The following is a 17,447-nucleotide window of genomic DNA, read 5'->3' as shown; positions in this document are numbered from 1 at the left end:
GCAAAATTCATTGTCATTCCTTCGCAAAGATTCCAGCGATAGAACTAGACAACTTCTTTCCACGAAATCACGATACTTCCAAACAATCGTGTTTCGTGTCTCGATAGAATCACGTTGAAACGTGTATCGTTCCACGAGAACAAAGAGCTTCCTTTCGCCTAACAACCGGGACAATCGACAGGACGATACGAAATTAACGCGTGGGACCAGCTTCGTGCCGTTATCTAGCGATTGTGTAACGGGCTCGAAAAATTAAATATTCAACGATGGATTTCTACACGGATCTAGACTTTCCTAGACGAACGCGAAATAGACTCGAAGTAATTTTTGCATTTTTACTGCCATTCAAACAATTATAATTCCTGTTTGGAATATCAGTAAAAATGTAGAAATTAATTCGAGTTTATAATTAATCACAGCACTGTGTAGGTGGTCTTCTTGAGTCAAGACAACGTGAAAATTAAAAAGAAAAGTATAACAAAATATTACATCTGTTATCGATATACATAAAAAATGAAAATGAACAAATACCATCGAGCTTTATTAAATTTTCGTTTAGATATGATCGACAAAGTACATATCACATAAAATATATAATTATGCACACCACCGTATTTCCTCCCAGTTTAAAGAAACCAGACTCTCTGGGAATCGAAAGCGAGCCGGTAACAAAAGGCCCTCGCGGAAGACCATTGTCGAATGTGCTGGCCTAATCGGCCTTCCAAAGAGCACGCGTCGCGCTTTCCCCGGTGTGCAAACGTTTTTTCTCCCCGGGACCGTCGGAAGTTTCGCAACCTCCGGCCGTGGCTCTGTTTGTCTTGGAATTTGCCGCGTCTGTTTGCATTCGAAACTGCAGTCGTGACTCTGCGGGAAGCGTGCTACGGGGCACCTGTTGGCCGGCAAACCCGGGGGATCCTCCGGCCGCGTTATTTTTCTTTTCACGAGCGGACGCGCCGCAATCCGTGGACGAAATTCGCGCGGCGTGCCGAGCCACGAAGTAGCGCGACGAGTAGTCCCGCTGAAAGGAGAGACGGGAGAAGAGGATCCGCAGCCGAGCTTAGCTCTCGCATTCGCGCGGTGTTCACGCTTTTCACCGCGGGATTCGAGGGAACGCTCTTCAACGACGAGCGGCGTTCCTCAAAGAACTTCTTGGAGCCTCGACCGAAAACATGGTAATCAAAACGCGGTTCCCGCCTGCGGAGACCATGGGGACGGCTGGATCAACCGGAAGTCGGATAAAGGAACTCTCCGAAGACACTCGAACGCCCTCGCTTTTTGGAGACGATGCTCCTCTTACGCGATTTTGAACCGTCTGCTGTTGAAGAGTCAAGTGTTCGACATTTTTCCAAGATTTTTGGAGCAGTAATTAAGAGCCTCTTCAAGGATCTAGCGTTTTCTTTAACGCTAAAGCTACCTAACGTCTGTTATACACATAAAAATACTATTGCGAATCTGTAGAAATTTCCTAATTATTACCTAAAAATTATTTCTCGTTCTATCGCCGATATTAAATTGTCTGTTACTTGTACTCGACTGGAAAATAATATACCTAAGAAGAATAATATACCTTTATTTAAAAAACCGGTCATTCGAGCTCTTTCGCAAGAAATAAGATCATACTTATCTTAATAAGATCGCATAAACTCGCGCGTGTTGTAACTGTAATCCCGCAGTCGAAAATAATCTCGAACAAGGTCCAAACGGATCGCTCGTTGAACCAAGGACTCGATCCGTCCCGGACAAACTAACCGAGGAGAGGGAATATCTTCGCGAGGCTGTCAAGAAAGTCGATGGCCGGGTTTCACACAGTCACCCTCTCCCGTGTCGCCGGCTTCGCAGCCACTTTGCCGCAATTTCCGGTATCGCTTTACGGCAGCCGCTCGGACAACGCCGTCTCGAGGCCGAGGTCCGAGGAGAAACTCGGTCGAATTCGTCGGCCGATGGCCCCGGGGGAGCGGAACGCGACCGTCCGGAACGCGAAACGAACCGAACCGAAGCCGTCCAACCTGTCCCCTATAATCGTGACACGTGAGTCACTCGGAATAATTCGCGAACCGACGTTGCGCAACGAACCGACGGGAACGCGTGACGTTTCCAGGCTGACACGATCCGTCGGCCACGCGAGGACGGATTCGCGACGATTTTTAGCCTGTTGGATATACATAGAAGGATCTGTCCTCGTTACGTTTGCTCCTCGATGGTTGCTAAAGACGTTTGGTGTATTTGATACTTTTTAATGTACAGTGCTGAATTATAGGCTCAAAGTGACAATTATATTTATACTGATGTTTAAGCAAGAACCAAAAATACTTATATATTTCTATTATCTATTATTTCTAACGTAGATATATATAATTGTGGTATTTTGTTAAATTTCATTTTAAATATAGAGTGTATATCAGCTAAAACGAGCCACCTAAAGTACTGTAAATAATTATAGACTCCAAGTTTCGATATTAAATACTAATACGTACTCAGTCTATAATTACTCGGTGCAATGAACCTGGTCAACTTGCAACGCACAATCGATTCGCACCACCAACATCAACTAAATGCTACAGCTGGTCTCGAGGGGGTTGAAATTTCTCTCACGAGACACATCGTCTGAAGAATAGTACGATTTATTTAGCCAGATTACAGCCGGTACATTGTCACACGTCGACGGTCAGCATTCTCGTCAATCGGTGAACGATGAATACGAGGATCGGCTTCTGCGACGTCCACTTGTACCGGGATTGGTACTCCGACGACATTCACGGTTTCGAGCCGCACGTGGGCACGGGATCTGTTCCACAAGTGCCGGCGTTGCATCGCGGCGGTGCCATCACGCAGGGTCTGCCATCGGGACAGGGCGGTGCATCCTTGCAGCTCTTGCCCGGCAGATGGATGTAGTCATCTTTCTGCGCGAACGACATCGACACGCAGAGCACTGTCAGAAGCAACGTCAGAGCGAACAGGAACCTCATCTTGTCTTTCTGAAATCAGATTGACAACTTCATCCTAGTGACTGTTGCAGTTGCGTTAGCTTCTTGTAAAAATGGCGACAACTTTCGATAGTTACTTTTTAAACGCATACTGGACGTTATTTTAATGCATAGAGGAACAATTTCGTATGTTAACACGTTCCATGCCACCAGTCGTATTTATTTAACACGTTCGTCGCCGACAATTAGACACTAAAATCCCCGCAAATTAAAGCAATTTAATTAATTAAAATAAAACTAAAAAGTTCACATTTATCATAGGGGATGACATTAGAACTCTTTCGCACTCGAAAAATCATAGTCGAATTCATTTCGCTCGAATATATTGCAATAAAAATAAATTTTCAGCATTGGTCAGAAAATAATGTCACCCAGATATAGTTGACGCGGCGACGAACGTGTTATTGCGCTGAAAACATATATTTTATGACAAATGTAATTCTGTAAAATGTATTTCAACCAAAAAGACGATGCATTATACAAAATGCAGTATAGAACAAAACACATAAGTTTATTTATTTGTTATATAATAATTAATAATTACATTAAATATATCAATCTTCAGTCAAAATATCAAATGGTCTGAAATGGCGTAGAAGCCGCACGTTTTTGCCATAAATACATAAAACGAGCTTAAAAGCAGCCTATCCGATGGACAGATCGGCTCTGAAAAGGGTCAACTAAAATCGTTGATCCTTGCCCCGGGGAAAAATCCATAATCGAGTAGCGCCGGCGGACGGATTTCAAGAAAGTTCATAAAATCGGTAATACCGGTGTAGTGAGACGTCAAACGGCACGCGTGTAATTAACCGTAGGAGCCATCACGAAGCGGAACTAGGTTTTTTCAGGCTCGTAAATAACTCGTCGCATCTTTGTAAGATTCTCCGGGCGGGGAGACGCGTACCCGGCGAAACGTGTTAAATGTGCGAAGCACACGATGCGTCCGCAAAAAGACGAGGCTATCGTCCGGCTCGAAGTAAGGACGATAGAGAGACGCTGCGGAGGATCCGATGGAGAATCGGGATCGGCAAAAACTATCGGTGAAACTAGTTTACCTGTTGTGCGTAGCGGCGTGCGTAGTGGTGTACTGCTAACGTATTCGAAATGGCAACGGCACACACGGGATCCTCTCTCGGCGGGTCCGGCTCTCGACTGATATCGCGGTAATTACGACCGGCGATTCTTATACGTGGCGCCGTCACGTGGTCCAGGAATCATTAGCGGCTCGTTGTATCGTAACCAGCGCCACGCATGGCTGCCGCCGCGAAGGACACTCCTTCGTGCGACGAGATGCGCGGCTCGTAAACGCCTATTCCGCGACGCCCACGCGCGTTTCTCTCCCTCTCTGGCCGGGATCGTTCACGCTCGGAACGGCCCGAATGCGACGAAATTAATGAGGACCGTCCGGTAATAAGGAGGAAGGACGATCGTCTGCGACCCACGGATCGCTGCGAACTGTCGTCCCTCCGACGACAATTAGAGTGCTAGCCAGAAACCGTTTCGTACGTGTCGCGTTTCGCGGGCGACGTTCCTCGCGGCAACACCTTCTCTCACCTCGGTGACCGTCTCCAGTCGTTGCACCGCGGTCTGGCCAAACAATGCTTTACCTCTGCTTCTCAATTTCGCGACTTTCGTGTTCGAACCAAATTTTTGTTTCTCGCGACAACTTCTTGGAGCTTTTATACTCAGAATATTAACCCTTTGCGATCGTGTTAAGCTTATACATACTTGGCAGGCTGGTTGGAATTAATTTATTTAATAATTCAATAAACAGTGACACATCATTAGGAAAAACAATATTTATGAATTCTTTTTTGAAGCTTATATTATATTTTATATAATTTTTATAATTTAATTATATTTTATATTATATTACATATATATAACACAATGATGTTTTAATTTTATTTAAAATTATAAAAGTGAATAAATAGCGTTGATGGCTGAGAATAGATATACGGTCGCAAAGGGTTAACAACCTCGTATGGTTCGAGACGAATTCAACGACCTACTATGCCATAAACCTTAAATCGTGAAATAATGCTAAGATAATTTAAGTCACAGAAAACAAATCCCGTTAGGATTTTGAAAATTTCTGTTAAATTAAAAAAATTTCACATTAAAATTTATATTTCTAGACCTCAGATTTTAATAGATATCCCGCGGTGCTAACAGGAGCAATTTCTGCCATTTCGTAAACCAGGTGAGACAACATAATTAATGCGACCAAAGGAAAACAATGGTCCGCACCACGCCTTACGTATAATTGATTATAAGTCTGCTGCGACTTAGTTTCCGCGACGCTAATCGACGGACGCGCGCAAGGACGATTTTTCCTGCTCTTCGAGATTAGCCTGTCTCCAATTACGATCTTTTTTTAAACTTGACAGGAGTCCGAGCAAACGCCGTGAGCTACAATTTAGCAACTGCGCGTATTTGTTGTCTCGCAAAAGCTGGAATATCTCTTTTTCCCGGCCGCCATCTTTAAATGCTGTGTTTAACCTTCCTTGCGTGACGCGGTCATTCTAATTCGCGATACGTAATCTATCAATTCGAATGACGGTTATTATCTTGCCGCCGAGAAGTTCCGAGTACTTCTTCGAAAATATCCTTGCACTTGACAAATTCCCACCGTTTGCGACTAATTCGTGCGATGCAAATTGGGCCGAGTATTTTCAGCGTGTGGTGAAAAGAAAACCGTACATTATAATTGTGACATGGAAAATTAAATTAAAAGCTGGTCTTTCGTCAAATCAGGAAATTCACACGCGTTCTCTATTCATCCTTTTCGCTTTCTTTTAATTTCTCTCATACACATTCACACTCATTCGTCTCATTCTACGTACAGTCACCCCCATAAGTATTCGTACCCTCATTGCTTATAAGAAAGTTCATCGCAAAATCTTATATGCGTCCCTTGATTTCAACAAATTTCCCTTGCAAACAATGAGGGTACAAATACTTACGGGACTGACTGTACATCCGTCTCCACACGCTCTCATTATACCACATAATCGAACAGCTCGATTTATTAGCGCGTCTCGGAAAAAAAGGTGTTCGACGATTGAATCTTACATAAAATTTTCGCCGTGGAAGGGAACGATGCGATTTCGTGCGGATCGAACGAGGGGCGAGAACGCTTCCCGACGATCGCCGGAATTGTTCTCGCAGCCATTTGCGTCTCGGATGAAACCGTAACACCCTGAATATTTGATACCTCGCCCCCGGGGTTGGGATATCGCGCGGCGTCGCCGCAACGTTCGTACGAATAAAATATGCACGCGGCCGTATAAAATATGCAGGGCCGCGCCGAGCCGCGTTCCACCGGTCCTCCGCGATGCTCTGCCTCCGTCGGCCGGCGATCCGCAATCAGGACAAATCCTTATCTGTCCGGACCAAGGATCCGGGGACGGGTTGCGTCACGGACCCGGAGCGAAACGCGTAGAAGGCAGAGCTGAATCACACCTGCGACCTGCGACCTGCGACGCCGCAGAATGCTCGAATTACCTGCAAGTTGGCCGATCGATGATTCTCATTTGCGTTTCACGTGTATCTCGCTCGGCGAGCACCGTACACCGACCCACTCGAGGGAAAAATCCGAGTTTACCTTTCCGAGACAATCCGGTGTCTTCATCGTCGACGACCCTTTGTACTTGGTATACTGTAACAATCTGTGTATAGTAAATCCAGACACATGAAATACGATTTTGAATAATTATTTCCAGAATACCTTTAGAAAATGTTACTTTAATTAATAACTTTTTTACAGCGATATAAATAAGCAATTTCAATAGATATACTTATAGATAAGTTATAGATAATTTGTTCAGATATGGGATGAATCAAATAGTTGTATACAGAGCGCGTGTATATTCGAAGTTTTAGCTGCTAATACAATATTAGTTAGCTACCCCTTGCAGAGGCTGTGCTATTTTAAACTGTTGCAGTATAATCTGTATAATAAAGAACTGGAAAACAGTAATGCGATATAACATAAAGTAATTGAGCTAAGGAAACAACACATGCATATAAAACTCTGTGAAACGAAATAAGAATTACGCGACACAATCCCTTCAACCGCGCGCTGCGAAGACCTGAAATTAAACCAAACGCTCCACTTGACTCGAGCGACCATACAACATGAACAATCTCCTTAGAGTATATTTAATTACAACGTTAGCAAGACGTCAATTGCGATTAGCAAGTCCAAACCTACTTCCTGAACTGCACTCTGACCGATCGTCGCCCGATTTTTGTTGCAGCTGCACGCGGCTGCGTTGTCATCCCTGAGGAACGAGGTGGCAGAGCTGAACTCCAGGCTGGTGGCAGCGACGAGAGCCAGAGAGGCCGCGGAGGCAGCATTGGTGAGGGCCGAGGTGCAGGCGGCTAGGACCGAGCAGAGGGCAGAGCAGCAAGCGGCTAGACACGAGGAGAGGCTGACCGAGTTGCATTCCGTGATCGCCGAGCTGGGCAGGCAGCTCGAAAGGCACCGTGCTACCGTAATTGCAGAGGAGGATGAGTCCGGTAAGCGGAGGAAAACCGATTCCGTAAATCTGTTGCTCCGGCGGCACGGAACGGAACCGAGACGATTGGCTCCCTCGCGAGATCAGCCGGGGCTCCCTACTTCGACAGGGATTTATGGCTCGTCGTTTTGTCGGTGGTGTCCCTCCTTTCGAAATTCGACGATCCCTGAGAGACGCCCCGCGGGCGCTCCGTTTCCCGACGTTCCGACGCCGGAAAGCGGCGGCGCCCGACGCTCTCTTCTACACTGCGCGACAAAATGATAGGACATCCCAGAATTTTTCGTGTGTCACTAAATCACTGAATCACTACCTAGGAGAATGTTAGCGGTTCTAGAAAAAAAAGGAATGTCTACATATTATTGAAATGAAATAAAACATTAAAATTAAATAAAAATCATATTATTTCTACACGTGTCCTATCATTTTGTCGTACTCGTCTTTTACATAAACTGATATAATTCCTGTAAAAAAACATAATCAGTGGCTGATTATTATAATCAGTGGTTTATACAGCTACATGCAATACCTTTCTATGCATTATTGGTTTTGAGGAACACGAAAAATTGTTGGATGTCCTATCATTTTGTCGCGCAGTGTACACGCCGTCGCTCTTCTATAGCGCCGTCGTTTCGTTCGTCTGTCGCCGTCTCAAGAATTCTTCGAGGAACGTTAACGTCGTATCAGACTCTCGGTACCGACGGCTGTTCGCAGCTGTCGACAATATCTGTTAGGAATCCCGGCTCAGGAGTCGTTTCATCCTCTCGGTCGCCTCCACTGTCGAATGCGGCTCCAGCATCGCGAGTCTCGTAAAAACAGCGGGGCGCCGAATAGATCCGCGTCTCTGGGTGGCCGGAGGATCCACGATTCGAGGAGCGTTCGCTCTCGAGTAGCGTACACGTCGCCAGAATGTTGATTTCTTCCATAACTTTGTTCTTCGTCTTCGTATGGGAGGTAAACGCGTTTCTACTTTAACGAGTCGTATGTCGTTCACCCGGAGATATTCATCTGCTGTTCTTCTTCTAGGTGTAGTTCTACTTTCTCGAACGAAATGGCCGAACGTAAATCTGCGAAACTTCGCGTTTAGATAATATTTTGAAGAATGTTCGTGGATATCCTCGACGCGACAATCTTGTAAATCTGCAATATATATGCGTTCGCGGAGCTTCTTATTCTGTCCAGAACAGACGTTCTCTATCGATTCTGTCCTCTATTCTGCTATTTTCGGCAACGAAATGGCCAGACATAAATCCATAAAATTGTCTCCGTATTTAGACGGTATCTTGCACGAAAGTTCTCGTAGTAAATATCTAATAAATCGATGTATAAGTCTCTGTAAACTGTTTACCCGATTCAGGGATAACCATCCGATATAAGTTATGATTTTGTTTTCGTTGTCGCAAAAATGATTGTTCACTCGTGTGTATATATGTATATATAAATGAAATGAAATGAATTTCTACGTACTTTCGCGGACTTCTCGAATTCGGAAGATGACTCGACGGAGCCGTAGCCAACAGACGTTCGCGATTGATTCTGTCCACTCGGTCGACGCCCTACCGAGTCCTCGAACTTCCCGCCCCGTTCCCGCGGTTCATGGTGTTTTATGATTCGCAGAAATCGAGACGAGCCGGGACGCGGAGGGTTCGATCACGAACCCCGTCGAGGAGAGCGAAGCCGGCGGCGACATCCAAGGCGACGGTGACCGTACCTTGGGGGATGCCGATTCCAGCTGTTGCGAAGACATCGAGCCCCGCGCCGTCGAGGTAACACCGCCACCATCCCCCCCGCAACACCAGGTTCCGGCCTTCGGGAACCGTTCACTTTTCCATTCCGCGATCGATCCTCCTCTCGCTCGATTACCAACTTCCCTAATCGAGAGAGCCAGCGTCTGGCCCTCGTGGCTCGGCAGACCTATTAAATTTCGCCCGATATACTGCTTCGTACCAACTAATTTCGTCGAGCGGCGAAACTATGGGAATACCGTGGGCGCTTCCAATCGTTCTACAAGCTGCAGCACGAAACTCGCCAGATTTCACTCGGAACCGATCTCCACAATTGCTTTTTATCGATTCGATTCACTGCCGCGGATCGGTTAGCTACCCCTCGAAAGAAGAGGCTACTTTGTGAATTTATTTCGAACTATCCATTCCATCAATCTTTATAAAATCTTCAGGATATTTTGTTAGAACTCTGAAATAACTAGTCAAATTTTTCCGACCCGGAGGATCTAGTTATAGCTCTGCTACAGCGATTAATATTCAACCTATCGTCATCCCCAATTTAAGCAAGCCAAGACTTGCTGGATTTATCAAAATTTCAAAGTCTGAAAATACCGTATATAAAAATAGATTCACCTCCACTGTAGTATACAAATTTATAAAGAATACGAGCATAAAAAGTTGTTTCAACTCGCCACCCTGTGCAACCCTTAAATTCGTCGAAAAGGCAATGGAACCTTCGGACGAAGGGTATTGCCATAAACCAAAAGCTTCTCGGGTCGAACCGATTTCCAAGAGTCTATTTTATCGAAACGACTCCTGTGTTCTTTTTTTATCGATAGAATGGCAGAGAACAGCTGGACAGTCCCGCCGCATTACCAACCCCCGAGCCGACGCAGCAGGCAGCGTCCTGCCAAAGCGTTGCTGTCGCAGCGTTACAGGATGAGGTCACGGCTTTGCGGGCCGAGATTTCGAGCTTGCACACGCAGCTCGCCAATTTTAAGAATCAGGCGAACAACCAGAGGCAACAGGCTGGCAGCGACTCGCCTCGCAGAGAGCTAAGGGTAGGTGGCATACTCTGGGATCGTGTTATCTTTTTTTTAGCGTCCTTTCTTCAAACGCAATTAAATTAAAATAAACTAGAAAATTAAATTAAAATTAAATAGAAAATAGAATTAAAATTAAATAGAAAATTGAATTAAAATTAAATAGAAAATTGAATTAAAATTAAATAGAATTCATTTTTCAAAAAACTTTTTAACACTTTCTCATCATTTTTGTCGCACAATTTAACCCCTTGCACTCGACGCCATTTTAACTATAAATCCAAGATAGGTTTTGACGATCTACTTTATTTTATACGACTTGTTAGTACAATTTATGCATACGAGTCTGTACATACTTTTAATAATTCTTTAAAATGGAGAAATTTACTGATGTAAACATTTTTTTATTACATAATAATCTTGAGGCGTGCCTCAGAATAGTGGATGTTCTTTTGAATTGCTTAGTATTTGCTACCAAAAATCAAGCGAGTGCCGCGTTCGAATTGATGATCGGTTGCTCGGTGATGATCGCAGGTTTTCGAATATCTTCGAATATTTTCGCAACGTGCGCCCGGGCGATGTTGAGCAAATTTTTCGCATGGTTACCCCGGGGCTCGCGGGCCCAACCTTTGATCAGCCGACACTTTCAGAAAAATGTTTATCAACCCTTCCCGCCGTAATGTTTCCTCGTCCTCCTTTGATTCCCCGCAGACAAGAGGCAACACCAGCTCGCCGGAACCTTTGAGTGCACCTTGCTCGCCACTCTTGCCGCCCCTGCAGACACCGCCAACAAAGAGCGTAACGAGGGAGGAAGCTCCTGTTCTTAAAATGGCCGAGAGGGTGAGACTCAGGAGGACGGACGAGAGGCACATCACAGGACCCGATATTACCAACTTGGGGGTACGTTATCGTTGCCGTTGTCCGCGCGCCTCTTGTTTCGCAATTTTTCCGTGAAATCTTTTCGTTCGTTTGCGGCAGTCGAGGTTCTCGAACAAAAAATTAACTGCCGACGTAAATCGAATTTCATTGGGATAGGATGAAGAGCATTGAAAGAGGATTGAAAGAGTAATCCATGCGATAAATACCCATTTCGTATACATCAAAACATAGCTGCGCTTGTTATCAATTAAAACAATCGAACCGGTAAATATTGATTCCAACACGTTAGGTATGCTCGACAATGGTGGCGGAGCACTTGGTGTCCGATCTGCTGGAACACTCGAACCTGCAAGAGCTAAACGGGTCCGAGAAGCAGTTCGAGGTCGAGACGGAGAGGCTGAACAGCAGACTGGAACACGCCCGAGCAAACAACGCGGTCCTCGCTCTGACCTTGCACGAGAGCAAAGCGCAATGCGACAGGTACTGCTCTGCTTCTCGAATAACGGTGGTGGACCAGGTGTAAGATCGTGGTGTCCCTCTTACATTTTTAGATTGAGCCTACTAGTAGGAAAGTACGAGTCGAACGCCACCGCGTTGCGTCTAGCTCTTTCGTACAGCGACCGAACGATCGAAGCCTACGATGTTCTGGTGGCGTTGTTGGAAAGCGAGATCGCTTTGTCCACGGAAAGGAACAGTATCACGATCGACAACAGGCGGGCAGCCGAGCACGTGGCCTATCATGTTTTGAACAAGCTGGAGAACGAGTGCGTGAACAGCCTGAACGCACCGTGGGAGGACAGTATAGTTTTGTCCGATGAGTAAGTAGTATGACCTTCGCGGTCGTGGTTTCTAATTTCGATGTGTGATTTAACAATCGATGAGAGCGCATTAAATGCTGTGTATCGCGTTAGGAACGAGGTGGCGTGGAGCGTGGAAGACGAGCAGAGGCTCAGGAGACACATCAGCCAATTAAAAGGGGACCGCGCGATGGTCAGATCGACCGCAGTGGAATTGGAGAGCGTCCACGCGGAGCCTCTGAACTCGAAGAATACGATCTCGCTCGCGGAGGCCAGGAAACTGGACTTGGAGACCGCAGTGTTGATGCAGGTTCGTGTGCCCCCCGGTTTGTCTTTCACTACGACGAGTTCTACGACGGATAAACACAGATCGGGTATAATGATCACGCAGGAATTGATGGCCATGCGGGAGGACAAAGCCGAGTTGCGGGCAAGAGTTTTCCTACTGGAGAAGGAACGGGCTACCATAGAATTAAAATTAAACGCGCGCGACACGCAAATTGCGGCCCAACACGCCGCCATTGAGCACCTTCAGGGTCAGCTGAACGACACGGAGGCCATGCTGGCAATGGCTACGAATAAAGTATGAATGCGACTGTCGTTTCATCCTCGGACGTGTTCGAGTGTCCGGGACCGTTTAGACCCATGACATGCTTCTTTCTGTCCAGATGTATTTAGTTCCGTTGATTTCAGGATCGCAGTATGAGTGATAATGAAAGCGAAGGCATAGAATCAGAGCTGATAGAGGCGCTGGGCCGTGAAGCCAGGCTGAAAGAACGTCTGCAGGAATTAGTGTCGACCTTGGATAAAGTTAACAAGAATTCGGAACTTAGGCATCAACAGTCCGCTGAGCTTGTGAACGATTTGAAGAGGGCCAATGGGTAATTGAATTTGACGCAGCATCGGGAAGTATAGATTATGTAATTTCTGATGGTATGTATGATTTCAGAGCACTAGTGCAAACTCTAGAGAAATCCAAGAAGAAGTACCAGTCTAGATTAAAGAAGTTGGAGCAGCAAATGTTGGGCATGGTTGAAAGGCATGCTACGCAGGTACAAATAATGTAATATAGAGGATGTTATAGAGGACATTGAAAATAAGTATCAGAATCGTGTGGGGAGAATCATAAAAGTTATTTTATTACTGTTTTATACACTCCTCCAGTTTATGTGTCACATTTTGTTGCTAACCTTTGTCACTGCTTGGTTCTGTTCTGAAGATTTGTATCTTTGGTTTCTGGAAGTAAAAATTACATATATATGGACAACACCTTCATTCGTTAAATCATAGGGATACTAACATATCAGTGTCTCGTACAACACTAATTCAATCATGAATACGTACCAGTTTCGGCAACAGTTCTTGAGATTTCTACGCATTAGCATTCTGCGCTCGCAGTCTTATCTCCCGTTGTAATCTTTCTTGCACTGCTTCTTCGATGCGGTTTTTCTTGAATGTTTTGTAAAAGTTAACCTCTCCAGGGTGCCAGTGTATCATTGTATACTCCAACACAGCACCAGAGACAAAGAAGATTGGTAAGAATCGAAAGTTGCCGAGAGATTTACCAGGAACGTTTCTGTGTAACCATCTTGCGATTCTTGTACCCATTCTGCACAGTATTCACAACCTCGCGAAACCACATTTCTCAGCTAGTGGACGCCATCTTGGTTTCCTTCGTTTAATACTTCTACGCCGACGCGTTTCGCCAACATCGCGCATAGTCACACTAAAATTAAGATCAACTGTTTAAAGTTGAACAAAAAGCAAATATTATTTGCTGGAAAGATAGCATATTATTTCTTGAACATTTTAAGCTAATTTATTTCTTTTTCCATCTACATATGCATTCAAAATAAATTCGAACAGTAGCCCAGTTTCGATTAGTGCTTCTACGCCGACGTATTTCTCTCACGTTGCATTTGGTTACATTAAAATCGAGATTTTTCATTAATTCACTACGGATTGTGGATAAATTTCATTTGCCAAAATACTTTGTCATTTTTTTAATATTTTGAACTAATTATATTTTTCTTTCGTTTATGTATATGTAACTGAAATCAATTCGAATAAATCATCGGTCACCGCATACGGTGAAACGAGTTCAAACTTTTAAACTTTCATAATGCGTGAAACAACATTTTTGTAACGAATTCATATAGTACTATGGGAAAAGACTCTATTATTGTTTGACGATATATTAATTTCTAGGTGAACTTATTGAAACAACGGATAACTTTGCTAGAGGAGGAAGCTGCGGGATACAAAACGAGTTTACCGCTTCAATCGCAAAGCTCCGGAGCCAGCGAGACGTCGTTATGACAATTTAGTGACTAATGGAAGCTGTTCGACGCCAGTTCAAGGAACGAGTATTTTTTACTATCTTCCCTGACGTAATAGAACGATCGAAACTGAGATGAAATTTACGTATTTTTTTACACGGATAGTTGGCCGAGAATAACGCTTGATTATTCGCTTTGTAATTCTATAAAGGACAAAAAAAAACACGTGTAGTGGCTATCCTAATGGATTTCAATTTCTAAGCTAGGTTTTACGCGGATCTGCTAACTGAGATACAGCAATGCAAGCAAACTATATAAGAAAGTCCTCCAGGTATACTGTGAAATATAAATAATTGTTACTTGATACTATATGTCATTTATAGACAGTGATATTCATCTTGTACATATGTATATTTCAAGCATTAAAGAAAAGCGTGATACGTGTAAACTATGATGAAATAAATTGTGCTTTATTAAATCCCCTACTGCTTTTCATTACCCACAAAATTTCAAATAAAATTTTTTATGTACAACAAAATGCTCAATTCACATCAGGTTCAGTGCAAAAGTATACGTGAACATAATTGTTCCATTTTTGCAATCTAATTTATTATGCTATTTACAAATTTCAATGCTGCTTCATTTACTGTCCAATTCCGCGAGTCTTCTCTTGTATTCTTCTTCTATAAGATCGTCCAAATCTTTCAGAGGTTCATACATTCGATGAACGAATTGAGAGCCAGCGAACGTCGTTAGAGTCGCCAATATTAGAAATGTATAATGTCGAAACCTTGTTGTGGCAAACATATTAACACTGTTATAAATATATTGTCTTAGTACTTTTCACTAATCACGTTGTGCTGATGTTTCTTCGACTGTACCTTCTAGTGGTAACGAAGATTTTATAACCTCCAAAGGAAATATAAATGTTTGAACTCGTAGGAAATTATTTCAGATGGAGCAATCAAATTCACAAAACGAGTTACTGTACCATCAAAATGACTGTTCTTTGATTAATTCTGTACATCTCACAGAACGTGAAAATAATTTCGTCAGTACAGTAACTAGCAGCAGCTATCACGCAACATGACCCAACATCGCCATGCTGGTACAGTCACATTCAGAACTCTGCGCAAACGCACTGCCCACTGTACAGTCCGCTAGAAAAGTTGAAGGCAAATATAAGCAGTCGTTTAATTTCGAACGATATACATACATACATATATATTTAAATATTTTTTACGAAACGCACTTATCAATCTGTACACGTCCATTTATAAAATTTCGCAGATTCTTTGATCGTCTTGATCCTGTTGGGTCATCTCGGTTGCCATAACTTCTGTAGCACTTTTTCCTGGAATGTCAGGTTCTTCCTCTCCTGGGACATCATTGATTTCAACAGCCTCCCCTTTATTCATCATGGATTTCTGTATTTCTTCCTCCAAATGAACGCAAGCCTGTTCGATCTCATAATTCTTAGACACCAATCCCACCCACTGAGCTTCCAATGCTCTCAACTTTTCCCCTCCTTGAGTTTGCATAGACTTTCTTTGCCAATTGACCTCCTGAATCTTTTTCCTCAAAGTCTGTAGCTGCTTTTGAGCTTGGCTCACTAACTGAACTAAAATTTCCAGGTACGACTTCCAAGCTTCACATCCATATTCCATCATTAATTCCAAATTACAAATTCTGTGGAAATTTAAAATATCTCAAGCATAATCCAGATAAATTATAGTATATACGATGGTTATACCTGGTAGCTTGGTGTTCCAGTTGCGCGCTACTGTTTTCCACGCTTTCATTCCAAGCAGCGAGATCGTTCATCTTGCCCGGGGGCGGCGGAGGCAGTTCATAACGTTTCATGCTAAGTACTTCCATAGGCAAACGATTTTGCATTCTCTCAAATTCGTGTTTCATCACGTCCGTCTCAAAAGCGTTTATATTCAGCGCCGGTAAATGCTCTAAGTAATTTTTCGTCGGTCTATATCGTCGCGTCTCTTCTTCGACCATCGCCAAGGCCTGCAATATTCACAAGTTTTCAGACATTACATTAATAAACATCGGCAGAACATATAAACAATATAACCTAAAAGTAAATCTGACATTACAATGATCAATTAAAGAAAATATACTCACCGCTTCTCTGACACCGGGCTCATCATATCCTTGGTCGATATAAGGTAGCGCATCTACGATTACTTCCCCTGCCATTTAAACGATACTCAAAATTCAGAGATATTTTCCTTCTGTAAATTCGTGTCAACAAAACCTAAAGACGCGAACTGAAATTCGAAGTAATTTAGTTGCTAGTTTCACCACGACGTGTCGATAGCATGGAGAGATAGAATCAAGGTTTAAGATGAATTTGTGAGAGAAACATTAGGGTGAATTAATCTTGAAGAATTGGAAAAATTGCGCTGCTTTGAGTCAGGTAAATTAAACTGACAACGAAAATGCATATCGCATTTTGGTATCATTTAGCAGTAGCATTCAAATGAACCGCCACAGCAGCTATAGTGGCGCCAATGTGGAGAAATTTCGAAGCTTAATAAGGAGTTTGTACAGCGCCAAAGCACGTAGTGGCAAAACGCTCAAACTGTTGGACGATTTGACCGACGGAGTAGGAAAATTGAATGATAGTGCTGCCGCCAGTGGAAATACTTGGAACTACAATTACAGAGTCGGTACAACCCCAATTAAAGTGAAGGTAAACGCGGAAACTGCTAGCTAAAATAACCGACAGTCGATATTGGCGAACAGTTTGGGCATTTTAGCACTGCACTAATTGGCGCTGTACACACTCCCAATTGTAATTCCAATTATTGCCGCAAGTGGCAGCACTAGTGACTTTTTAGCGGTATATTTGAAGTATAAGACTGCATACAAACGCAACCCTTGTAAAATAAAGCATAACAAAGTAAAATGCAACGAAGAATATTTTTCATAAAAATCGAATATGGAATATAAGATTTAAATGTCATTTTTAATGTATTGATGTTTCGAACAATGTTTGTATCGGACGAATTCTTTTACTTGACATCGTATCGAGGGTTTGTAGTAGAAATTAAGCATACGAGATACTCGGTTCTTGCTAACAGGTATAAATTCATGAACAATCGGTAATGTTACACACGATATTATAATCTTGCGAGATATTAAACAAAGAAGACTAATAAAATGCAATCTTTGTTATGTAGCAATTTGTTGAAACAAAGTACAAG

General features: G+C 43.4%; 4 protein-coding genes across 4 annotated transcripts in view; 1 reads left to right on the top strand and 3 right to left on the bottom strand.

Annotated features, from left to right (window-relative positions):
* The window catches only part of LOC144479071 (colorectal mutant cancer protein), a 74,100-nt gene extending 59,405 nt beyond the window's left edge, over positions 1–14,695 (top strand). The window contains exons 4-14 of the mRNA XM_078197573.1: positions 7,247–7,508; positions 9,122–9,270; positions 10,068–10,289; positions 10,983–11,171; positions 11,440–11,630; positions 11,702–11,968; positions 12,062–12,257; positions 12,339–12,530; positions 12,641–12,828; positions 12,897–12,999; positions 14,156–14,695. Coding sequence (XP_078053699.1) covers positions 7,247–7,508; positions 9,122–9,270; positions 10,068–10,289; positions 10,983–11,171; positions 11,440–11,630; positions 11,702–11,968; positions 12,062–12,257; positions 12,339–12,530; positions 12,641–12,828; positions 12,897–12,999; positions 14,156–14,266 — 2,070 coding nt within the window. The 3' untranslated portion in view covers positions 14,267–14,695. The remainder of the gene's footprint in view (positions 1–7,246; positions 7,509–9,121; positions 9,271–10,067; positions 10,290–10,982; positions 11,172–11,439; positions 11,631–11,701; positions 11,969–12,061; positions 12,258–12,338; positions 12,531–12,640; positions 12,829–12,896; positions 13,000–14,155) is intronic.
* Positions 2,604–4,197, bottom strand: LOC144467849 (uncharacterized). Its single transcript, XM_078176826.1, has 2 exons — positions 4,040–4,197; positions 2,604–2,975 (listed from the first exon to the last, which is right to left on the bottom strand). Exon 2 carries the CDS (start codon positions 2,964–2,966, stop codon positions 2,754–2,756), a length of 213 nt encoding a protein of 70 aa, XP_078032952.1. The 5' UTR covers positions 2,967–2,975; positions 4,040–4,197; the 3' UTR covers positions 2,604–2,753.
* LOC144479073 (ubiquinol-cytochrome c reductase complex assembly factor 5-like) lies at positions 13,074–13,617 on the bottom strand. Its single transcript, XM_078197576.1, has 2 exons — positions 13,292–13,617; positions 13,074–13,183 (listed from the first exon to the last, which is right to left on the bottom strand). The coding sequence occupies exon 1, from the start codon at positions 13,553–13,555 to the stop codon at positions 13,319–13,321; it is 237 nt and encodes a 78-aa protein (XP_078053702.1). The 5' UTR covers positions 13,556–13,617; the 3' UTR covers positions 13,074–13,183; positions 13,292–13,318.
* Positions 14,696–15,245: 550 nt separating the features above from the next.
* Positions 15,246–16,520, bottom strand: Bcas2 (BCAS2 pre-mRNA processing factor). Its single transcript, XM_078197574.1, has 4 exons — positions 16,363–16,520; positions 15,980–16,245; positions 15,479–15,915; positions 15,246–15,386 (listed from the first exon to the last, which is right to left on the bottom strand). Exons 1-3 carry the CDS (start codon positions 16,435–16,437, stop codon positions 15,501–15,503), a joined length of 756 nt encoding a protein of 251 aa, XP_078053700.1. The 5' UTR covers positions 16,438–16,520; the 3' UTR covers positions 15,246–15,386; positions 15,479–15,500.
* Between the last annotated feature and the right edge of the window lie 927 nt (positions 16,521–17,447).

Source organism: Augochlora pura, chromosome 3, assembly GCF_028453695.1.
Source record: "Augochlora pura isolate Apur16 chromosome 3, APUR_v2.2.1, whole genome shotgun sequence".
In the NCBI taxonomy this organism is placed as follows: domain Eukaryota; kingdom Metazoa; phylum Arthropoda; class Insecta; order Hymenoptera; family Halictidae; genus Augochlora; species Augochlora pura.
Note: the sequence above shows the minus strand (reverse complement) of the source record. Positions and strands in the feature narration are given on the sequence as shown.

Bases quoted from the DNA above. Each gene is read 5' to 3' on its own strand.
- LOC144467849 (XM_078176826.1), bottom strand. From the start codon at position 2,966: ATGAGGTTCCTGTTCGCTCTGACGTTGCTTCTGACAGTGCTCTGCGTG.
- LOC144479073 (XM_078197576.1), bottom strand. From the start codon at position 13,555: ATGGGTACAAGAATCGCAAGATGGTTACACAGAAACGTTCCTGGTAAA.
- Bcas2 (XM_078197574.1), bottom strand. From the start codon at position 16,437: ATGGCAGGGGAAGTAATCGTAGATGCGCTACCTTATATCGACCAAGGA. The intron at 16,246-16,362 runs GTGAGTATATTT...TGAATATTGCAG, and splicing joins AGCCCGGTGTCAGAGAAGCG to GCCTTGGCGATGGTCGAAGA. The intron at 15,916-15,979 runs GTATAACCATCG...AAATTTCCACAG, and splicing joins CTGGAACACCAAGCTACCAG to AATTTGTAATTTGGAATTAA.